This window comes from Rhinolophus sinicus, linkage group LG07 (assembly GCF_036562045.2).
Source record: "Rhinolophus sinicus isolate RSC01 linkage group LG07, ASM3656204v1, whole genome shotgun sequence".
Classification (NCBI taxonomy): Eukaryota; Metazoa; Chordata; class Mammalia; order Chiroptera; family Rhinolophidae; genus Rhinolophus; species Rhinolophus sinicus.
Window position 1 is genome coordinate 100131323 of NC_133757.1, and position 21872 is coordinate 100153194.

The 21872-nt window shown below is 45.4% G+C and overlaps 1 protein-coding gene across 3 annotated transcripts in view; it reads right to left on the reverse strand.

The window, feature by feature from the left end:
- Nucleotides 1–4987: 4987 nt before the first annotated feature.
- The window catches only part of EPHX2 (epoxide hydrolase 2), an 84729-nt gene continuing 67844 nt past the window's right edge, over nt 4988–21872 (reverse strand). For all 3 annotated transcript variants that reach the window (XM_074338371.1, XM_019733129.2, XM_074338372.1), the window contains 7 exons: nt 16375–16446; nt 13928–13961; nt 11930–12032; nt 10138–10207; nt 7257–7337; nt 5619–5677; nt 4988–5465 (listed from right to left, as the gene is read on the reverse strand). In XM_074338371.1, coding sequence (XP_074194472.1) covers nt 5387–5465; nt 5619–5677; nt 7257–7337; nt 10138–10207; nt 11930–12032; nt 13928–13961; nt 16375–16446 — 498 coding nt within the window. In that variant the 3' untranslated portion in view covers nt 4988–5386. The remainder of the gene's footprint in view (nt 5466–5618; nt 5678–7256; nt 7338–10137; nt 10208–11929; nt 12033–13927; nt 13962–16374; nt 16447–21872) is intronic.

Genomic DNA, 21872 nt, shown 5'->3' on the forward strand with positions numbered 1-21872 from the left:
CAGAACTAGGTGAGGAAATAAATCGTTGTTGAAGCCCCCCAGTCTATTGCACTTCATCACGGCAGCTTGAGCCGACTAATATACTATGTCTGCAAGCCCCTGAGGCTGGGGTCTCCACCAAGGCCTTCGTAAGACAGAAGAGCAAGGCTGGGCCTCTTTCTTCTGCACCCATTTCCCTTGGCTGTCCCTAATGGAGGAGGCAGGGCCTGTGTACTCCATGGCTGCCAGCTGCATTGCCCAAGAGCAGAGAGCTGGGGGACCTCCCCATATAACTTCAGACTCCCTGCCTAGGAGAGGCAGGGCTTGGTGGGGGGACAGTAGTGGGGAACTTGGGGCTGAGGGATAGAGAAAGCACCTATAAGGCTGGCTGTAGTCCCTTCTCCATACTCACTATCCCAAAGCCCTAGAACGGATCCCAGAGGCTGTGGCCAACATACAGGGTGAGCATCAAGCCCAGGGGACAGAGAGAGGCCCATGCAGGGACAGGAGGGTGAGACAGATTCGCTAGCATGTTGTTCGGTAGACAGGGAGGTCCCTGGTAGAATTAACAAAGGCTGCCATATCCTGGAACTCCAGATTATGAAGTGATTCATTTGCTCCAGGGCAAAAATGTAATTGCGCTCTGGGGTTAAAGGGGTATTTCATAAATCCCTTTAGGCTGGGCAACCGAGTGAATCTGGTAGACAGAATCCACTAGAAGGTGCCAGCTCCCTTCCCCAAGCATACAAGTGTAAAAATAAGAGCATTTTAAAAAATTTATTGGGGTGACAATTGTTAGTAAAATTACATAGGTTTCAGGTGTACAATTCTGTATTACATCATCTATAAATCCCATTGTGTGTTCACCACCCCGAGTCAGTTCTCCTTCCATCACAATATATTTGATACCCCTTTACCCTCATCTACCACACCCCCACCTCCCTTGCCCTCTGGTAACCACTAAACTATTGTCTGTGTCTGTTTTTGTTTCTCATTTGTTCGTCTTGTTCTTTTGTTGTTTTGGTGTATATACCACATGTCAGTGAAATCATATGGTTCTCTGCTTTTTCTGCCTGACTTATTTCGCTTAGCATTATACTCTCAAGATCCATCCATGTTGTCAGAAATGTTCCTATATTATCTTTTCTTACCGCTGAATAGTATTCCATTGTGTATAAAATAAGAGCCTTTTGCCTTAGCCAGTGGGCATCCCAGTTTCGGTACCCTCTCCCGTAGGAGAGCTGTATTTTCACTTTAATAAAAATCTTTGCTTCTCTACCTCTCCTTCCGAGTCCACATTCTCATTCTTTGGGTATGTGAGACCACGATCTCTGGGCACCAGACACCAGAAGCTTGTAACAAGGGGAGCGCTAAAGGAAAGCCTTGTCACCCCAAATAAATGTTTCCCACTCACCCTCAAGCCCTGTTCCCATAACTTCAGGCAACGTATGCCCTGCTCCTACCCACAAATGTCTCTTTCAGTCACAGTTGGACCCAAGTTTTCTCCTTTTGGTACAGCACTCTGGGCTTCGGGAAGCTGGGTTCACAGCTGGGGGTTGGCCTTCCCTCCTCTGCTGAGATTGCCCGGATCCTGGAGCCGTGCACCAGGTTTTCTTTCCTTCACCCTGAACGACTGCTCTTGGATGGAACACTTTCTCCCCCACCCCCAAGCCAGTCACATCAATTTTATAAATTGCCTTTATTGAAGAAAATAAAATTACATGAAAAGAAATATACGAATCAGCAAAACACGGTGTGTATCAGTTAATTGAATCTGCGTTACCACCATCCCGTGGGTGAGGTCGATAGTCTATTGCTTATTTCTTCTTGTCTGAAGGGCTCAGCTTGTTCAATAATTGCTGAGTCTTAACTTTTTTCCCAGAGTTGTTGGCAAGGGAAATTAGTGTTACTGTTGCGATGGTCACCGAACCTTTTTTTCCCCTAGACTTCTAAATATTTATTTCCTTTAAAAGTAGATTTTATTTTTTTTTCTTTTCCCCTCCTGTACTTGTGAATCAGTGAGAATGAGCTCCTTCCTGGACAATTTGCACATGGTAACATAACACATTTCTTTGAAACACAGGGGACATTTGCAAAAGTGTTTAATGATCTCTGATCTGCAGATGATGCTTCCACGTCCCATTCAGCCAACTCATTCTCTTTAAAATACGATGTAGGCCATGAAGTTCATTCAACACATAAGACACAGTGGGATGGCACGGTAGGGGTTCAGAACAAGTCACCCCAAGATGTGCCTCTGTGGTATGTGGGTTGTTTTGAGCTAAAGGTGTGGGCTCAAGAGAAACTTCTGCCCCCCACCTTAACTGCCTAAAAGAATTTGAATTTGGGGGCCTCACCCATAATAAGAGATTACCAGAGAGAACCTTTTATGACCTACCTGTTGGGCAAGGCAAACCTCCGATTACTGAGCACCTGCTCTTCTTATCATCCTGCAGTGACCTTCCTGTCCTCTGAAGGCCCGAGGTGGCCCTTAGCTCACAATGGCTTATATACCCATTCTTCCTTTCTGTCTCAGTGTATCTCATGTAGGCAGGGTTCTCATCCATGTGTGTGTATTAAGTTTGGTTATTTTTCTCTTGCTAATCTGTCTCATGTCTATTTGATTATTATACCAGCTGAAAGAAATTTGAGGGGAAAGTTTCTTCCTCTACCACAGCACTGTCTAAAAATCCCTTGCTTTTCACAGCTCCATCTGAACCCAGGAAAATTGATGGAGGCAATGACCAAATATCCATCCCCTCAATCTATTCAGATGGCAACCAAGATCACTGTTTTGGGCTTTCTCTGGAATTTTCTTACTTTGAGTTGCATAAACAAAGAATTGTTTCTGTCTTCCAAATTCTGACACAAGCCAAATAATCATACAAGCTCCCCAGGGCTGATACATTCTGCCCTTCCATCATGGCACTCATAACACCATGGAAAACAGTGATAAATTGCATGAGAAACAAAAGTTAGGTCCTAACGTAGGACCGTTTAAACATGGAAGTTAGTATTCAATTGATTAAAAAGTGAGCTTCCAATTGCAGAATGAGAGAAAATATTTGCAAATCATATACCTTATAAGGGATTAGTATCTGCAACAGATAAGAAAACTGCTACAACTCAACAAACAAACAAAAAACCTGATTTAAAAATAGGCCAGGAACTTGAATAGACATTTCTCCAAAGAAGATACACAAATGGCGAATAAACACATGAGAAGATGTTCAACATCACAAAGTATTTGGGAAACAAAACTCAAAACCACAATGAGATGCCACTTCATACCCGTTAGGATGAGTATTATTAAAAAAAAAAAAGAAAAGAAAAACAAAACAAAGTAACAAGTGTTGGTGATGAGAGAGACTGAAACCTTTTGCTTGCTGGTGGGAATGTAAAATGGTGCCGCTACTATGAAAAACACGATGGTGGTTCCTCAAAAAGTTCACAGCATCACCACAAGATCCAGCAATTACACTTTTCCGGGTACACACCCAGAAGAACTGAAAGCAGGGACTTGGAGGTATTTGCACACCCATGTTCACAGCAGCATTATTCACAATAGCCAAAAGGTGGAAGGAACCCACGTGTCAACTGATAGGTGATTAGATAGAAAAGACGTGGCATATACATACAATGGAATATTAGTCAGTCTTTTAAAAAAGGAAATTCTGACCGTGCTATAACATGGATGAGTCTTGAGGATCTTATGGTAGGTGAAATAAGCCAGTTACTGTATGATTCCACTTATGTGAAGTAACTAGAATGTCAAATTCATAGAGACAGAAAGTAGAATGGGGGTTTCCAGGGGTCGGTGGGAGGGAGAACGGGGAGTTAGTATCTAATGGGGAGAAAGATGCTGTCTGAGGAGATGAAAAGAGTTCTGGAGATGGGTGGTGATGATGGGAGCACAGTAAAATGAATACATTTAATACCAGTGAACTGTACACTTAAAAGTAGTTAAAATGGTAAACTACGTGTTACGTATATTTTATCATAATAAAAAAAGTGATCTTACAGGAGTAGAAATATCATTGGTTCTTTCAAAAGTAGGTACTAGCCTCAAAACCCTTGTATGTAAATATGACAACATATATTTAGGCAAACTGCCAAAGTGATTACACTCATACCTTATAAACATGAAAGCTGTGAACATCTACAGGAACTGTAAATACTTCAACTGGAACCAAGACGGTGTGTGTCTGAATGTAGGCTCTGCCCCTAACTATCCAAATGACCTTGGGAGAGTTATCTGAACCTGTTTTCCCATCTGTTCAATAGGAAGGATGAGAGATAGTGTATGTAAGGCTCCAGGCACCCAGAGATACTTAATGACAGCTACAGACATTTCTGCCCTTCCCCTTGCTTTCTGCATGCACATGGACATACATATCCTTTTCTCCTGGTTAATTTATACTCATCACAATTATAATTTAGCATGGAGACACCACCACCTCAAGCTTTCCCTGCTGAAAGTGCTGCAAAGGACGTGTGCATATGTCTGTGAGCAGACCATGCTAGGGGAGCAGGGAGAAAGGGCATGAGACCCACCCTGGGGACTTCGTGGAGGAGATGGCCTGCAGGAGCACGGCAGGCAACAGGACACATTAGCTCAGGCAGAGGTCAAGGAGAATCAGGGTGCTGTGTACAGGCACGCAGGATGGGTGACGCTGGAGGGCGGGGAATCGGTGAGTGACTGCAGACAGGCTGGGGAAGTCGATCCACATAGTGCGTGGGCTTCATTCAGAGGCCAGCAGGGAGGCCCTGCAACATTCCGGTCATCAGACCCTGTGCAGGGGGACCAGTCAGGAGTTGCTGCTGTAGGACTCTGGGCAGGAGACAGTGAGGACTTGGAGTGGGGGTGGGGGGCAGGGGGGAATGACAGGGAGGGAGACAAAACCAGCAAGACATGACTTCTGGGTGTGGCGAGGGGGAAGGTGAGGCTAGACAGAGGGAAGTTCTTAGAACAATGACTGTGTCCTCCCAAGAACACAAACAGCAGTACCACAGTTGTCTTAGCTTTATTGAACAAAGGAGTTCCAATATCTGTGGAAATGCTTCGCAATTAACTGCTGATTTTGCTGCAAACGTATGCATTGGTTAGTCAAAGAGAAATCACCTGCTGGTCATCTCATCTTGATCCCCCACAAAATACTAACGATTCTTAGAGATAAAGTGATGCATTTATATCCAGAGAATTAATCACACATTATTTTTCCTTTATCTAAAATTATGTAGATTTGACTCATTTCCTTGAAAGAAAATCACTCTTGGCTGTACACCCCTTCAGAACAAAGCTGCTGGTTCTGAGAGATGTGGGTAAGGCCCCATCTGGGTACCAAGGGCTGCAGTCCCACTGAAGAAGGCATTGGGGTGCCTGCTGGGGGCTCGCACACGTTTCCCCCTAAAGCATCGAGACCAGTGGCGGGTCCCTGGCATCGGTTTTCAGCCACTCGGTGAGGATCTGATTCACCTCGTTAGGCCTGGGAAGGAAAGAAAAGACCGTTCACACTTGCCTCACGCTAAGGCTGAGGTGAAGTGAAGGGCTAACCCAGGGAAGCCTTTACTGAAAGTGAACAGGAAGTCCGGATCTCCCCACCCAGAGACCCCCCCCCACACACACACCATCTCCTTACTTTTCTATCTGTGTCCAATGTCCACAATCCTTAATGAATCCCCTTTTCAGGTTGGGGATCTGGAAGAAAACCCCACCCAGAAAAGTAAATGACAGAATGCAAATGGGTCTGGTTCAGGTTAGGGCAACATGCAATGGAGACCCCAATAAGGGGGCACCTTCCTCTCTGCTCCCCATAGGCTACCCCCCTGAAAAACTCTGCATTATTTAGGAAAGGAGGCACCATTTATTGAGCTCCTACTATGTGCTGGGTGCTCTACACTCATTGCCTTATTTAACCTTGACCATAATCCTGTGGGGTTAACATGAAGGCTCGGAGAGGTTAGGTAACCTACCCAAGGCTACACAGAGTGACTGAGCTAAGATCTGAATTCAGGGCTGACACATACTCATCTCGACAACTGTCTCCCTTCAGAATCCTTAGGCCTCAGCCAGTTTGCTGTCTGGAAAATGCTTGGTTGCTGTTTGGCTCTCGCCATGCAGACATGACTGTATCCCCTTCTCATGCTGCCTCCCTGGTGGTCTGCATGCAGGACTGTTTGGCTTCCCTTCTGGGACCCGAATCCCCACAGTGGGTGAGAGCAACAAGCACCAAGGGCTGAGAGGAAGCAGCCATGCCACAGCTCGGACACAGCCTTGAACTGGGACAGGATAGGGAAAATGCTGGGGGGGAAAATGCCGCTTTCCTCCCCGAGGTAAGAGCTGCCCCTTCCAAGCATAATACCTCAAGGAGGTTAGCAGTCAGCTGTAAGGACCGGAAAGGGCCATCTGAAGAACTTGAGTTTTTACGAAACTTTCAAGGGTTAGAAGCAGAGAGACAAGTTCCCGGGGGCCCTCAGAGCTTTCTGTAGTCTTTCCTTTGGCTGGATCCAGAGCCTGCAAGGCTCTAACCAAATGCACCCTCTCCACTGTGCCTGCCGATGCTAATAAAGCCACAGACAAATGTGGATGGGCCTCTCAGCAGTCAGCCAGTCCACGGTCACCCACCTGCAGGCCTCCCCAGTAGCGACCAACCTCCACACTTTGAACACAGTGAGCTTTCAACCCACGGGTTTGATGCCCATCGCCACCCATTCAGTGGCTCTCTGCCCACTGCGTCCACACAGCTCAGCCAGGCCTCGCAGGCTCAGCAAGACCTTCCAGCCTCATCGGGCTCCTGCCGTTCTCCAAGCAGGCATGCCCCTCGCACCTCAACGACCTGTCTCCTCCTCCCCATGCTTGCCCTCTCTCTGCCTGGCAATGCTTAGTTGGTCATCAGGTCCAGATGCAATGGTCAGCACCTCTGTGAAGTCCTCATTTCCCACCATGACCTCTTCTTCACTTCTCCCGAGTATGGGATGAGCTCCTAGAGGGCGGGGTCTGGAGCTCAAGTTTACCTCCTTGTATCTAGCAGGCCCCGACACAGTGAAAACCCATGAAATGAATGAATGAGGGAATGAATGAGTGAATGAATGAGAGACTCCATCAGTGCAGGGAAAAGGAAGCATCAGTCATTTTTGTTGCTACCGATGAAGCCCCGTGTTAAGCAAGTTGTTCAACCCAATATCCCACTCTGTCCTCAGCTGCCACCTTTCTTCTGGGGCACCTGTGCCCTCTCCCAGGAAGCACTGATGGCCCCTGGGCAGCACCATTTCCTTACCCAGTCCTCCATATGCTTGGTCATCTCAGGAAGGAGCACTCTGTCCTTCTCTGCGACTACCATCAGGGCCGGAATCAGGATCTGGGGAGAGGTGACAGGAAGCAGGTGCAGCCAGAGAAGGAAGAAATGTCCCCTTCTTACCTTCCATCCCCCAGGGCAAGGAGACGTGCTTCATTTTCATGTTATGTGGTTTCCTCCACTGACTCCCCCCGAAAAAGCCCCCCAGCAGAGCCACTGTGGCCCTGGCTTTGTTTCCGCAAGCTTTGCTTGAAGGAGGCATCGCTATTACTGGAGATCTAGAAGGACGATATCAGATAATAGAAAATATCTGTATCGGTCGCTGCCTCCAGGTCCTGGCACAGAGCTTCTGCAAGCCTTAGAAATTCCTAAGTGACAAGCGCTCTGGGAGCATTTCCTGTTCTATTTGTCTTTGCTCCTGTCCCTGAAACAGGGCTCCTAGAATCCTTGTCAATTCCTAAGTGATAAGACCATTAGGGACATCTTTTGCCCTAATGAGGTGGCTCTGGGTGGCTCCTGGGTGGGGGCTGGTCACCAGAGAGACCAAGCCATCATTAGAAGCTTGGACTTTTCAATCCCTCCCTCCACTTTTCTAGAAAGGGGAGAGGGGCTGGAAATGGAGTTAATAACTGATCATGCCTACGTGAGGAAACTCCATAAAATCCCAGGAGTCTGGGGTTTGGAGAGGATCTGTGGTGGCGAACACATCCATGTACCAGGAGGGTGATACAGTCAACTCCACAGGGACGGAAGTGCCTGTCCTCGGGACCCTCTCAGATCTCGTCCGATACATGTCTTTGTCTGGCTGTTTCTCTGTGTCCTTTATCACATCCTTTACTAAACTGGTAAATGTAAGTAAGAGCTTCCCTGAGTTCTGGGAGCTGCTCTGGCAAATATTAATCGAACTTAAGAAGGGGGTCATGGGAACCTCAGCTCTATAGCCCGCTGGTCAAAGCACAGGTGATAATTTGCACTTGCGAATGGTGCCTGAAGTGTAAAACCCTCACACCCTGGGTGACCAGAAGTGAAGTGTTTTGTGTGAAAGTAAAGGCGACATACGGGAGGAAAAGATTGGGTTTTTCGAATGTATTAGGTTGGTCCAAAAGTAATTGCAGTTTAAAAGGTTGAAAATAATTGCAAAAACCCAATGACTTTTGCACCAAACTAAGAGCTGGACTTAGCCGTGTAGGGACCAACACAGTAGGTGTGCGTCTGTGTATAAGTGAGAACATGTGTGCTGGCTCCCTCTGTGCGAGGCACATTCGTGGAACCGTGGATGGCACCAGAAAGGAGGAAAGATGCCCTTGAATCAACATTCTTTTTCTTTTAATTAAATGAACGCTTAAAAAGGGCAGCCAAGAGGAGAGAATGAATGGGGCCAGCCACAACTGTTATCAACGTGACAGCAGGGGCAGCAAAAATGGCTTCCCTTTTATCTATTGACAAAGGGGACAGGGCGAGGTCCTGAAAGCCTCCATTTATTCTCTTTGTTCTCAGTCTACCATTACAGCTTTCAAACAGCTGCAATTTGTACCTGGTTATGCAATTTGCACTATTTTTTCAAAACTTATATGCAGAACCATGTGCTTCTCACTGCACCCCCTCCTGCAAAAGATGAAGAATCAGGGGACATTCCAAAGTGCTTTTGTTGCTGAAACTCTTCCTGAGGCTGCTGTGAGGTTGTGTAAGCTCTAGAATGTTCCCAGTGAAAATGTAAACTGGTGGAGGGGGTATGGGAGGAAGTGGGAGAGGAGGAAAACCTGGAAGGAAACCGCAGAAGAAGGGGAAGGGGTTCCCAACTTGTGCACCATTGGGATTCGCCTTCCCAAAGACTTCGTCATTATGTCCCTCCATGCTTTGAGAGGTTTTGCCTATCAAACTGCAGTTTTGTAATTTTTGTCGATCACAGATTAAAGTGATGGTAAGGACAATGAGCATTAATTGACCTACTATTACAAGCTAGGCACTGTTCTAAGCATTTGATGTGCGTTAACCCATTTTATCTTTACACAGCTCTACGAGGTAGGCACTATCCTTGTCATTTCCATATTACAGACGCAGCAACAGAGAACAGAGTGGTTAAGTGTCTTGCCCAAGGTCACACAGGAATTAGCTCCCAGGCCGACTTGCTGTGCAGCCTGCTCTTAACCACTGTGCTGTACTGTCTCCACACCTAACCCATGTGGTCAGGACCTCATCTGTTTCATTCCCCTGGTATCTCCACGGTCTAGCACAGTGCCTGACATACAGAGAGTGTTCATATTCGAGTGCATCAACAAGATAACCAGGGCTACTGACTGAGCTGAGGAATGCGAACAGGCAATTGCGCTTCAGTTTTGAATGGAAACTAGGGACCCCATTACCCCCTCTGCAGACCAGAGATTGGAAACCATCTTTTGCCTGATGAATGAGAAAACTGAGACTTAGACTGACTTGGTCAAGAGGACAAAGCCAGAAGCTAAAGCCCCATCTCTCTGAAAGTACCTAATGCTCCTTCTGTGAACTGGGGGCTCCATGATCCTGTCACCTTTGGTCACCCCTGGACCGTCCACTGCCCTGAGCTGAGGCACCCCCAGGAGACCTGGGCCTTCCAGAGGGATGACGCAGTCACCTGCACAGACGCCTGCTCCACCCACAAGGCCACCCTCTACCATTCCAAATGAAGCATCAGTAAAAGTGGTCCTAAGGGGAAACCCTTGAGTGCAGGCACTTCCAAAAGCTCAGAGGGAAAGGACAGAAAGGAGGAAGCCAGCAGGTCAGTCTGTGCACCCCCAGCTCTGACCCAAAGGAGTATCAGTTGGGCCAATGGGAAGCCCAAACAGGGCTCATGGGGGGAGGGGAGCAACACCAAGCTGACACTCACCTTCCTTTCCGTGCCTTTGCAGCTCCACTTCCAGTTCTTGTCTATGTTTCGATACCAGTTTAGGGGACCCCTGGGGAATAAAAGTAGGAAAGCTTTTAGTAGATGATTACGCTACAGACCCCACCAGGAAGCTGCTCTGCATAGAGCCAGTCTTCCCAGGAAGAGCAAAGTTTCTGCAGGGGGAAGAGAAGCACCCAGGAATCTACCTGGAGCCTGGCACAATCCTAGTGAGCACAAGGGCTCATGGAGAGGCCTGACAGCATCCAAAGTGGGCTTCTGGGTAGGCACAGGTCTCTCCAGGGGATCCCAGGACTGTCGCATAAGACAGTGGGGATCTTGGTTAACACCTGTGCCATCCAGAGGCCACTCCTCTTCCCCAGAAACCCACTGAAAAGGGACCCCACGAGGTGGTGCACAGGTGCCTCCTCCTAATGGGACATCAGGTGGTGCAGAGGCGTCTCCCCCAGGACAGGTAAGAGTGGCTCTAGGACTGTTGGTGCCCTGGGGCCCTGGAGGCTCCCTGGGGGCTCCAGGTCCTGGAAACCCCTTGGACAAGCCATGTGACCTTTTGGGACTTTTGGTTTTCCCTCCTGTACGAGGAAGGGGAGGGAGCAGATTATCTCTACGCTCCCTTCCAAAGCAAATCTATCCCCAAATCTAACACTCTTAAATTGTGTCCCACTTAAAAATTAATTAACTAAAAAAAAAAGAAGTGTAGGGAAGAGTTGTAGGCTGTGGTACAGGCAATGCTGGGGTCTAACGTGCTGCCGCCGCAGGTGTTCACGGCCAAGGCTGCAGTGTCCTGGACTTCTGGGGCTGTGCTGACAAAGGAAGTGCCCTTCGGGTTGGTGTGCAGGATGGCGGTGCACAGAGAGAGCCATAAGGGAGAGGCGGAGGACGGAAGCGTGGTGAACTGCAAGGCCCTTGAAGTAACCACGCGCTTCAAAGATCTGCAATGTTTCGACATTTGAAGGGACATGCAGAAAAGGGGCTGTTGGGCAATTCTTTGTGGTTCCAGGGCAGGGGCTCTCAACTTCCGCACAAAACAGATCTGAGAAAAAGGAATGAAGTACGGACACATACGACAACACAGGCGAACCTTGAGAAGGTTGTGCTAAGGGGAAGGAGCCAGGGACAGAGGGCCACGTATTATATTCCATTTATGCGAAATATCCAGAACAGGCAAACCCATGGAGACAGAGAGCAGACTGGTGATTGCCTAGGACTAGCGGGTCGAGGGGAATGACTGCTAAAGCAAAAGGAGGTTCTTTTTGGGGTGATGAAAACGTTCTAAAATGGAATGTGGTCATGACTGCACAGATCCGTGGATAGACTAAGAACTATTAAACTGCACACTTCCAGGGGGTGAATTCTATAGTGTGTGAGTTAGAGCTCAATAAAATTGTTGTAAAAAGAGAAAGAATAGACCTGCGAGGTCTATAAATCCCCTGAACACGTATGCAATTTTTGACTTTCTGGGTTTCTTTTTTTTTTTTTCCTGAAGAAAGAACTCAGAACTGTCATCTAATTCTCACAGGGGTCATGACTGAATAGAGATTAAAGATGTCTGCTCTGAGCATAAGGCAGAGAGAGGTGACCTATCCCAAATGAGAGTAGGCAGAGCATTGGGAAGTGGTGAGCCTCCCAACACTGGAGGCATTTAAGAAGAGGCTAGCCAGACATTCATGGGGGCTGTGGTGGAGGGGAACTGGGCCTTGCCCTGCACCCTGAGAGTACAAGAGCCCCTTTGCTGACCATCTCTCTTCTGCGTTTGGGGCACCATTCTGTTTACCTGAAACCAGACTTCTTGAACTGCTGCACGTAGAACTGGATGTCCTCCTCAGTCATGAGCTTGCTGAGGCTGGGGTTTTCTGGTGTTCTCACAAGTAATCCTCCTGCAAAAAGCCACTTGTTTCCTCTCCCAGGCCCGGGCCAGGTGTCCCAGCAGCTCACTGGCCTTCTCAACTGAGGTTAAACTTCTAATTGCCTCTCACATCCCAGGTACTCCTTCATTCATTGTCTCTTTTCCACGGTGAGCCCATCTCCTCCCAAGCTCCAAGTCTGTGCGGTCTCCGTTGTTCTAGAACCCAATGGTATCCCACACAGAGGCCTCAACTTCCAGGACAAACTCTAGGACTGACGATACCCCTCCTCTCCTTCCAAAAATTACAACTCAGTTTGAGGATGACACCTGTCTTCCAAGCCCTGCCAGCTCTCCAGTTCTCCCCCTCATCTAGACTAAACCTTTCCTAAATAGCTTAAGGAATCATGTCTCTCATTAGATATCTCTACTGAGAATCTTGGAATTTTCACAAGTGCGTGCTCTGAGTTTCCTCTCAGCCTGGAAGAAAACCCAGGACAGGTAGCATGCACACTATTGCTCACAGACCCACCCATGGTGTCCTTGGAGTGCAGTCTTATCTTGTTTTCAGGGATGTACATTGTGTCCCGGCAGGCCCCAGTCCTGTGGAGTGTGACCTTGTGATAATGACTGACAGCCCAGGGACCACTGCCATCGCGCAGGGGACAGCCCCAAGGCCTGGGAACACTGCTGCTTGAACAGAGCTGCCTCACCATTTTCAGGCTCTTGAAGCCTGGGAGGTATAGGAGCTGAGTGATGCGGGCCTTCGCGAGATACATCACAGGCACATGTGATCAGGGTGCCTCCCCGGGACGAAGCAACAGTGAGCCGCCCTGGAGGCCAGAGCTCTCCACTGCCTCTGTACCTCAGACAGAGCCCCACCTGCTCTCCCTCCCTGAATTACTGCCATCTGCCTCCCCAAGAGACCATGGGCTCCCTGACTCTGCTTCGTGTGTTTGGATATCTGTTATTGCCTCACACCACGGGTGTGTTCAAATTGCCTGAGAAATGAAGAGACGAAGAGTGACTGTGTAAATGAGTAAAGGAACGCAGGGAGGAAAGGAGGGAGGGAAGGGAGAGGTGGTCTTGACCAGTGAGAGGAGAATGGCCTTTCGAACCAGAGTTTAACTCCAGCCTGGCTACTTTGGATACGTCCCCTAACTCTCTGAGCCCCGTTTTCCTCACCTATAGAATAGAGATAATAATGGCAGTTTTTAGGGATGTTATGAGGATTACAAATAATATATCTAAAGGTGACCAGGTCAGTCTTTGATGCACACAGTAGGTGCTCAAATGGTAACGATCATCGTTATTAACAAAAATACAAGTGAATCATGGCAAGACCAGTGTTGGGGCAAAAGTAAGTTTCTGTGGGAACAGTGCTGGATCTAGAAGCCACGGGATGGGCTCCAATCTGCTCTGAGCTCTCACTCCTCATTTGTATCCAACGCAGGAGAGAGAACAAATGTGTTCTTCCTGTGACAGAACTGGAAATGATTGGAACATGGAGCTGGGATGGAGGAGAGGCCTGTGGACTGTGATAAAGGAGACCGGGTTTGCGGTCTCGCCGGACTCCTGCTCTGCCTCACCAGGGCATCCTGCAGAGGTCAGGTCCTAGCTTGGGTCCTGGTCTGTATCAGTAGACAATAGGACTGTTCTGATGAACTCTGAGATTCTTCCAGGCTCTTACTGTTTAAGATCTTGAATGCAAAGGTCCCTGGAGGAAAGGAACTTGAGGCTGTGTGGTCAGCCCAGGGCTATGGTGGGTGCTAGTCACCTGCAAGGACCCTTATTAAGCAAGTCACAGTTCAGAGCTAGCAGGTGATTATTTCTGCCTAGAGTGGGCAGATGCAGAAACACTCATTGAACATTCAGCCAGTTCCTCTCACGGTCCGCCTATCTCCCTTCCCTCCTAAGACCATCTCTTACCAGCTTCACGAACATTTCTCGTGTTGAGAAAAACCTGTAGGGGGGAAAAGTTAGAAATGATGTCATGGGTGAAGTAATTATGCTGGAACAGGTCACCTGAAAACTCTCTCATAGCAAAAGCCCTACGCATGCCATCAGACTATACAAACATACTCAACTCCCAAGAGAGGGAGCAAGTCCTCAGGGGTCAAAGCAGAGGCAGCTAACAACCAAAGCTCTGGGCCAAGGCTGCCCCCTGGGCCCTTGCAGGTCTGGGTAATGTAAGAACTTGGGTGTATCAACCAGTGAGAACAAGAGATGAGATCTCAGGTCCATGGCGGATGGGAAGTTAAAAATGAGATCCTTCGCACCCCTCCACAGTAAATCCAATACATCTGTGGTCCTCAGTTAAACGGTAAACTAGAAAAAAAACTACTCATCATGACAGAGAGATGTCAAAGGAGTTGGTCCATTTAGTTTGGTACTAAGGGAAAACCAAAAAAAGCTCACTTAGAAATTCATAGCTACAAGTCGGCCTTCACAGTGTTTGGGTTTTACTTTACACTATTTGTGTGATCTGAAAACCTCCAAGATACAAAGTAAACAAAAACAACAATAACAACAACAACAAAGTGAGTCAGGGCTGGTAACACCACCAGGATGCTCGGCAAAGCAGCCAATGCGAAACCACAAGAAGGTCATTTCATGAATCCCAGGTGAAGCAGATTGGTGCAGAGTAAGCGCTGCTGAAGATGAGCTCACAAACCAAAATTACAAAACTCTCTCCCCCCTTCACTCCCCACCCCACCAAGGTTCCATTGTAAGACTAGAGACAGCAAACATACAAACAGTAAAATAAGACTCCCCAAGAATATCAAATAATAGAACTTGCAGAAAGAGAGAAAGAGAGAGAGAGAGAAAGGAGTATGCCTAAAATGATTAAATACATAAAAGAAGGAAGGAACTGAAAAACAAGAATGGAACAAGAGATCTGAATAATTTGAAAAACAACCAAATACAACTTTCATAAATAAAAAAACTGTTCATTGAAATGAAAAATAAAAGCATACAACAAAACAAAACTTCAACGATGGTTTAACTGCAGATTAGACACCACTAAAAGACCAATAAGAGGGCAGGTAGACCTGAGGCCAATTTCTCATAAGCAATGACAGAAGCTTCTAAGAGAAAATAATTGTCAACCTAGAATTCCATACTTGAACTAGTCTTCAAGACTGAAAGCAAAATAAAGACATTTTCAGGCCCTCCAAATCATGAGTTCACTGAGACTCGCGAGAACTATCAAGAAGGTCCTTCAGGAAGAAACCAAGTGAACTCAATGTAAAAGAGTGAGATGCTACAAATGGTCAGCAAAGACACTGGCAAGCATGAGCGTCTTAGCAGGCACTGACTTTATGAAGCAGCAGTAACAGTGACTACTAACACGTAAGACAGGAGGGTGGGGTTTACAGGCATCAAGAATCTAAGCCACTTTGGTTGTCCAAGGAAGGAGTTAGAAGTAGCAATTGATTTTGGATTTTGATAAACAATTACGAAGTTGGACAATTAAGTTTGCAAACTCATCCTAGAAAAAGTGCTCCATACCTCATTGCTGAATATCACTACGGTCACCTTCCAAGTACTCCCCTTGGGAAGCTATGCACCAATGCCAGTGCCTAGTCCACCCTTCAAAGCAATTTTGGAACGCTTTTTCTGGCATGGCCATCAGAGCTGTCACTCTATTACCCTTGATGTCCTGAATGTCATCAAAATGCCTTCCTTTCAATATTTCCTTTATCTTCAGATAAAGAAAGAAGTCATTGGGGGCCAGATCAGGTGAGTAGGGAGGGTGTTCCAATGCAGTGATTTGTTTACTGGCTAAAAACTCCCTCACAGACAGTGCTGTGTGAGCTGATGCACTGTGGTGATGCAAGAGCCGTGATGAATTGTTGGCAAAAAGTTCAAGTCGTCTAACTTTTTCACGCAGCCTTTTCGGCACTTCCCAATAGTAAACTTGGTTAACTGTTTGTCCAGTTGGTACAAATTCATAATGAATAATCCCTCTGATATCAAAAAAGGATGGCAACATCATTGCAACAAGTTTGCAAATTTAATTGTCAGGCCTCATATGTATATTAAAATGGTAATGTAATAATGGGATAATTTCTAAACTGTCACTATTATAAACATTCTTTGATTTTAGTTTCAAAGTTCTACTGGTGTGTGGCAGCAAGGATGTGACCTTTCCCCACTAATGCGAAGACCAGTAGAGTGAGGACCCCAATTGCCCTGACTACACAAGTCATAGGAAGGAAGGCCACTTGCTCATTCCTAGATCCTGCGACACCCCCTTTCCCTCCACTGTTCTCCTAGGGAGGCCATCCAGAGACCTTCACACCTCGGCAGCCCCCTCAACCTGCATATTCAGCCCCCGCCCACTCTCCTGCCCCTCACGCCCCTCACCTCACCTCATCATGTGATCTGAATAAGGCTTTGAAAGTCCGATTCAGGTTCTGTTCCAGTTCGGCCTCAGCCACGCCCTAAAACAATCAAGAAAGAAAAATGACCGATCTGACCGGAAGCAAGAAGCCTCCAACCTCTGCTTATCCAGCCCAAGTTCCATTAGAAGTGCATTCATTTAAATGTTCATTCTAAAATACACTTTTTCTCTTTTAAGGTTCGAATAAAGTATAAGATGCTAACAGTGGTCTCCCCCTGAGAGGTAGGTTTATGGATGTTGCTTTTCTTTTCTCTTTCTTTCTTTTCTGTTTTTCAACATTCCTACAAGTACTTGTAATAATCCTTTTTAGGGAATAGGGGAGGGCTGATGCAGCAACAGGATAGGGGCTGAAGGGTGGTGAGAAGCCAAGTGGAAAAGCCGAAAGCTGTTCCATTCATGCATCTCATTTTGTTGCTTCAAAACCAACTCCTTTGATTTAAGCCTAAATTATTATAGACTAGCAGACTGCCCAAGGATGGTCTCCCTAAGGACAGGACAGCAAGATTGCCTTGCTAATTCTCAGGTCTTTCTGCCTCATGAGAGCATTTAATTGCCTCATCTACACATAGTTCTTTGGCCATTTCCAGGAAAGCTGGGCTAAGAGACACTAACATATAAAACGAGGACTGGATGTGGACTGAAGTAAAGTGCCTGAGTTACTGATCCGTAGTAAGGGCTGGGGAAGAGATTCTTGCTGGAAACGCAGGGTCTGTATCCCTCATCTCCCCACCCCCTTACTTCTTACCCAAATCATCCATTCATCCATCCGGGAGCCTTTCCAGGCACTAAGAACTGAGGGGCAAGTGGCAAGGGGCTTTAGATCCATCAGTGGACCCTAATCTACTGGCTCGGGTCTCCTGGGTCCATGATTTTTAGGATATAAAAGGAAAATGTTAACCCAATCTGTCTTTGCCAGGAACTGAAAGCCCTTGGACCTGAAAGCTGTTACAGAAAACAGTGTAAAGAAAGTTAGCTGTCCCTGAGGCACAGACCCATCAGGGGCAACTACTTGGAAATAATAAAGATCCTCCCCCAACACAGTCCCTGAGGGGACAAGTGTTATGGAAAGGGACTGAGTAAGAGCATGGCAGTGTCTTAGTCAATTCAGGCTGCCATCACAGATCCATGAATTGTGTAGCTTATAAACACAGACATTTACTTCTCACATTCTGGAGGCTGGGAAGTCCAAGGTCAAGACACCAGCAGATTCGGTGTCTGGGGAGAGACAGCCCACTTCCTGGTTCACAGATAGCATCTTCTCGCTGTGTGCTCACAGGGTAGATGGGTTCAAGGAGCCCTCTGGGGTCTCTTTTAGAAGGGCACTCATTCCATTTATGAGGCCTCCATCCTCATGACCCAGTCATCTCCCAAAGGGCCCATCTCCTAGTAACGTCACATCAGGGGTGAGGATTTCAGTACATGAATGTGCAGGCCCGAGGGGGTGCGAACACAAACATTCCGTCTGTAGCGAAGTGCCAACCTATTTTTTTCTCCACCTTTCCAACTGCTCCCCTGAACGTACCCAGGTAACAACTAAATTGGATGGCAGGATGTCTTCTGTATGGGTGTCCTACTTTCCACGTCCCTGGCTTAACACAGTGGGACTGCCACCAAGAACACCTACTTCCCTCAGTGTGGCCTTCACAGCCTGTCCCAAACACTGCCTTCTCCATGGAGCCCTGCCTTTCCCCATCACGACGAAATCACTCTGCTCTTCTTGGATCCCACAGAGCCTGTAACATGCTCTCCTTGGAGCACCCTGGGAGCAGGGAAGCACCCACTCATCTTATTCCTGGATCGAGTAGAGGCTGACTCTATGTTCTTTCCGCTTCTCCTAGTAATGTTCCCAGAGAGGAGGGTCCTGGAAGCCAGGTCTATCAAGCATTCTAGTGACCAGTGGCCCCTTTGTCCTTGCACACTTCAAGAGGTCCCTCTCTATGGCACTCCATGAGCGCTCTGGATCTACAAGCCGGAAAGGAAATATTTCCATCTCGCAGGAAAGGAAATATTTCTCATCCGGCAGAGCTGGATCTGCGGTTTGAGATTTTTCTGAAGAAAGCGATGTTGGTGTGTTCATTACAATCCCCTGACATTTGTAAGCCTCAATTATGATGGAGAATGAATCATGGCCCTCTGCTAAGTGATGAATGCCCAGGCAGAAATAACCATGGAAGGAAGTACATTTTAAGCGATCGATGAAAGCCGCGTCAACGCTGTCTGTCACCATGGGTCATCACTCTTATTTATGGAGAGCAGTCCCCATCCCAGAAACTAAAGCTGCGCATGAGCTCAGAGGGGGTAGCTCAGTGTGTGGAGGAATCTCCACAGAGGCCCAGAGGTCTGGACAGGGCTTCAGTATTCACATGGTCCTTAAAAGAGCAAACGAATGCCAAAACGGTCAATGAAAAAAATCAAAGGGGGCAGACAGGTAAATAAGTCTGTCCACCCACATGAAAAACACATCAGGTCAACAGGGGAATGAGGACACAGGTGAGCATGAGGAAGGCGAGAAGCTAATACTGTTTGTACTCTGGTTGTGTGCCCAGCTGATAACACCTGACCATGATTTATAAAAGGTGATGTCCTATTTTTTTAGGGAAAAAATTGATAGATTTTATTGTATTACATGAAAAAACAAAAACTAAAGAATCCCAAACTTAAAGTTATCAAAAAATTAACTGACAAAAGATATACGTAATTCAAACTGGTAAGTAAAAATTCAAACAAATAAGAAGTAAAAATGTACAAAAATATTATACCAAATCAGTAATTAAAGAAATATCATATTTTTAATTCTGTTAACCACGGAAATAAGATAATGCTCCAAGTTAGAATTTCATTAGAAATCTGTGCTATATTGCTGTAATTTTAGAAACAAGAGAAAATGATCCAGTCTTTTACTCAAAAAGGGATATTTAACAGTCACATATAAATGTATAACCCTGAAAAACCTGGAAAAATGTGTAAGGAATTAACAGTTACCTCTGCAGTGTACGATAGGAAATTATGAATTTTCTTTTTATAGTCAAAGAAAAAAGTTTAATATAGATTCAAGATTCACATTATAGTAAGTGATAAAATATCCTTCTCTTGATAAGAGTTCAACTTTGGAATTTTTTCTATTTAACTTATCCTGCTATCTTTTTTCTAGGCACTTCTATTACTTTTCCCCCCACCTTTTTGTTTATGGTTACATAGACAGATTCCCTCTCTCATCCCAGTGGTTTAAAAAGTTTACTCATACATAAGTAGGATCGTTATCATTAAAAATTTTAATACACGCTTTAACTTTACCAATATCTCGGCAGTATCTATAACCTTCCTTTCCCCTCATCCCCAAGTATACTGGTAGCTGTCCATCTTCCTTGGTAGAAATGTGGCATTTTATTTTCCAGTTTTCCTAATAAATAAATATTTATTTATTTATGTTTCTGTTTCAGGTGTGCAAAACAATGTAATAGTTAGACATTTACACCCATCATGAAGTGATAACTCCCCTCCCCCAATCTACTGTCCCTCTGACATTATATATATCTATTACAATTCCATTGACTCTACTCCCTATGCTGTACTCCACATCCTGTGACTATAGGTATATATTAAATTATAGTTGACATTCATTATTATTCAGTTTCAGCTTCATGTGTACAGCGCAGTGGTCAGGCATCTACCCCGTCCATCATGTGGTCTCTCTAATAAGACATGTGCCCATCTGACACCCTACAAAATCTTTACAACATAATTGATTATATTCCCCAAGCTGTCTTTCATATCCTGGTGGCAATATTATGGCTACCAATTTGTGCTTTCTAATCCCCTCACCTTCTCCCTCATCCCCACTCCTCTGCCGTCTAGCAACCATCAGTTTTTTTCTCTATATCTCTGAGACTATTTGTTTAGTTTGCTCATTTATTCTGTTCTTTAGATTCCACATGAGTGAGATCATATGGTATTTGACTTTCTCCATCTGATTTATTTCACTTAGCATAATATTCTCTAGGTCCATCCATATTGTTGCAAATGGTAAGATTTCATTCTTTATGGTCAAGTAATACTCCATTGTACAAATGTACCACAGTTTCTTAATCCAGTCATCTACTGATGGGCATTTCGGTTGTTTCCATGTCTTGGCTATTGTGAATAGTACTGCAATAAACATAGGGGTGCATATATTTTTTCAAATTAGCATTTTGGAATTCTCTGGATAGATACCCAACAGTGGAACTGCTGGGTCATAAGGTAGTTTCATTTTCAATTTTTTGAGATACCTTCATACTGTTTTCCATAGTGGCTGCACCAATCTGTAATCCCACCAACAGTGCATGAGAGTTCCCTTTTCTCCACATCCTTGCCAGCACTTGTTGTTTGTTGATTTATTGATGATAGCCATTCTGACCAGAGTGAGGTGGTATCTCATTGTGGTTTTTATTTGCATTTCTCTAATGATTAGTGAGGTTGAGCATTTTTTCATGTCTGTTGGCCATCTGTATGTCCTTCTTAGAAAAATGTCTCTTCATGTCCTCTGACCATTTTTTAATTGGGTTGTTTTTTTTTGGTGTTGAGTTGAATTAGTTTTTTTTTTTTTAAATAAATTTTGGATATTAACCTCTTATCAGATGTATCATTGACAAATATCTTCTCCCATTCAGTAGGATGCCTTTTGGTTTTATTGATGGTTTCCTTTGCTGTGAAAAAACTTTTTAGTTTGATGTAATCCCATATGTTTATTTTTTCTTTTACTGCCCTTGCCTGAGGGGATATATCAATAAAAATATCACTAAGGGTAATGTCTGCAAATTAATTACTATATTTTCTTCTAGGAGTTTTATGGTTTCAGATCTTACTTTTAAGTCTTTAATCCATTTTGAATTTATTCTCATATATGTCATAAGGAGGTGGTCCAGCTTCATTTTTCTGCATGGGTCAGTCCAGTTTTCCCAGCACCATTTATTGACTAAATGGTCTTTATCCTAAATTCTCACTTCCATTGTCATGGATTAAGTGACCATATAGGTATGGATTTATTTTGGGGCTCTCTATTCTGTTCCATTGATCTATGTGTCTGTTTTTATGCCAGTGCCATGCTGCTTTCATCATTATCGCTTTATACTACAATTTGCTATCAGGTAGTGTGATACCTCCCACTTTGTTCTTATTTCTCAAGATTGTCATGGCTATTTGGGGTCTTTTATGGTTCCATATAAATTTTAGGATTATTTGTTCTATTTCTGTGAAAAATGTCATTGGTAGTTTGTTAAGAATTGCATTGCTCTATATATTGCCTTAGTTAGTATGGACAGTTTAACTATATTAATTCTTCCTATCCATGAGCATGGTATGTGTTTCCATTAATTTGTATCTTCTTTAATTTCTCTCTTCAGTGTCTTATAATTTTCCGAGTACAGGTCTTTTACTTGTTTGGTTAAACTTATTCCTAAGTATTTTATTGTTTTTGAAGCAATTGTA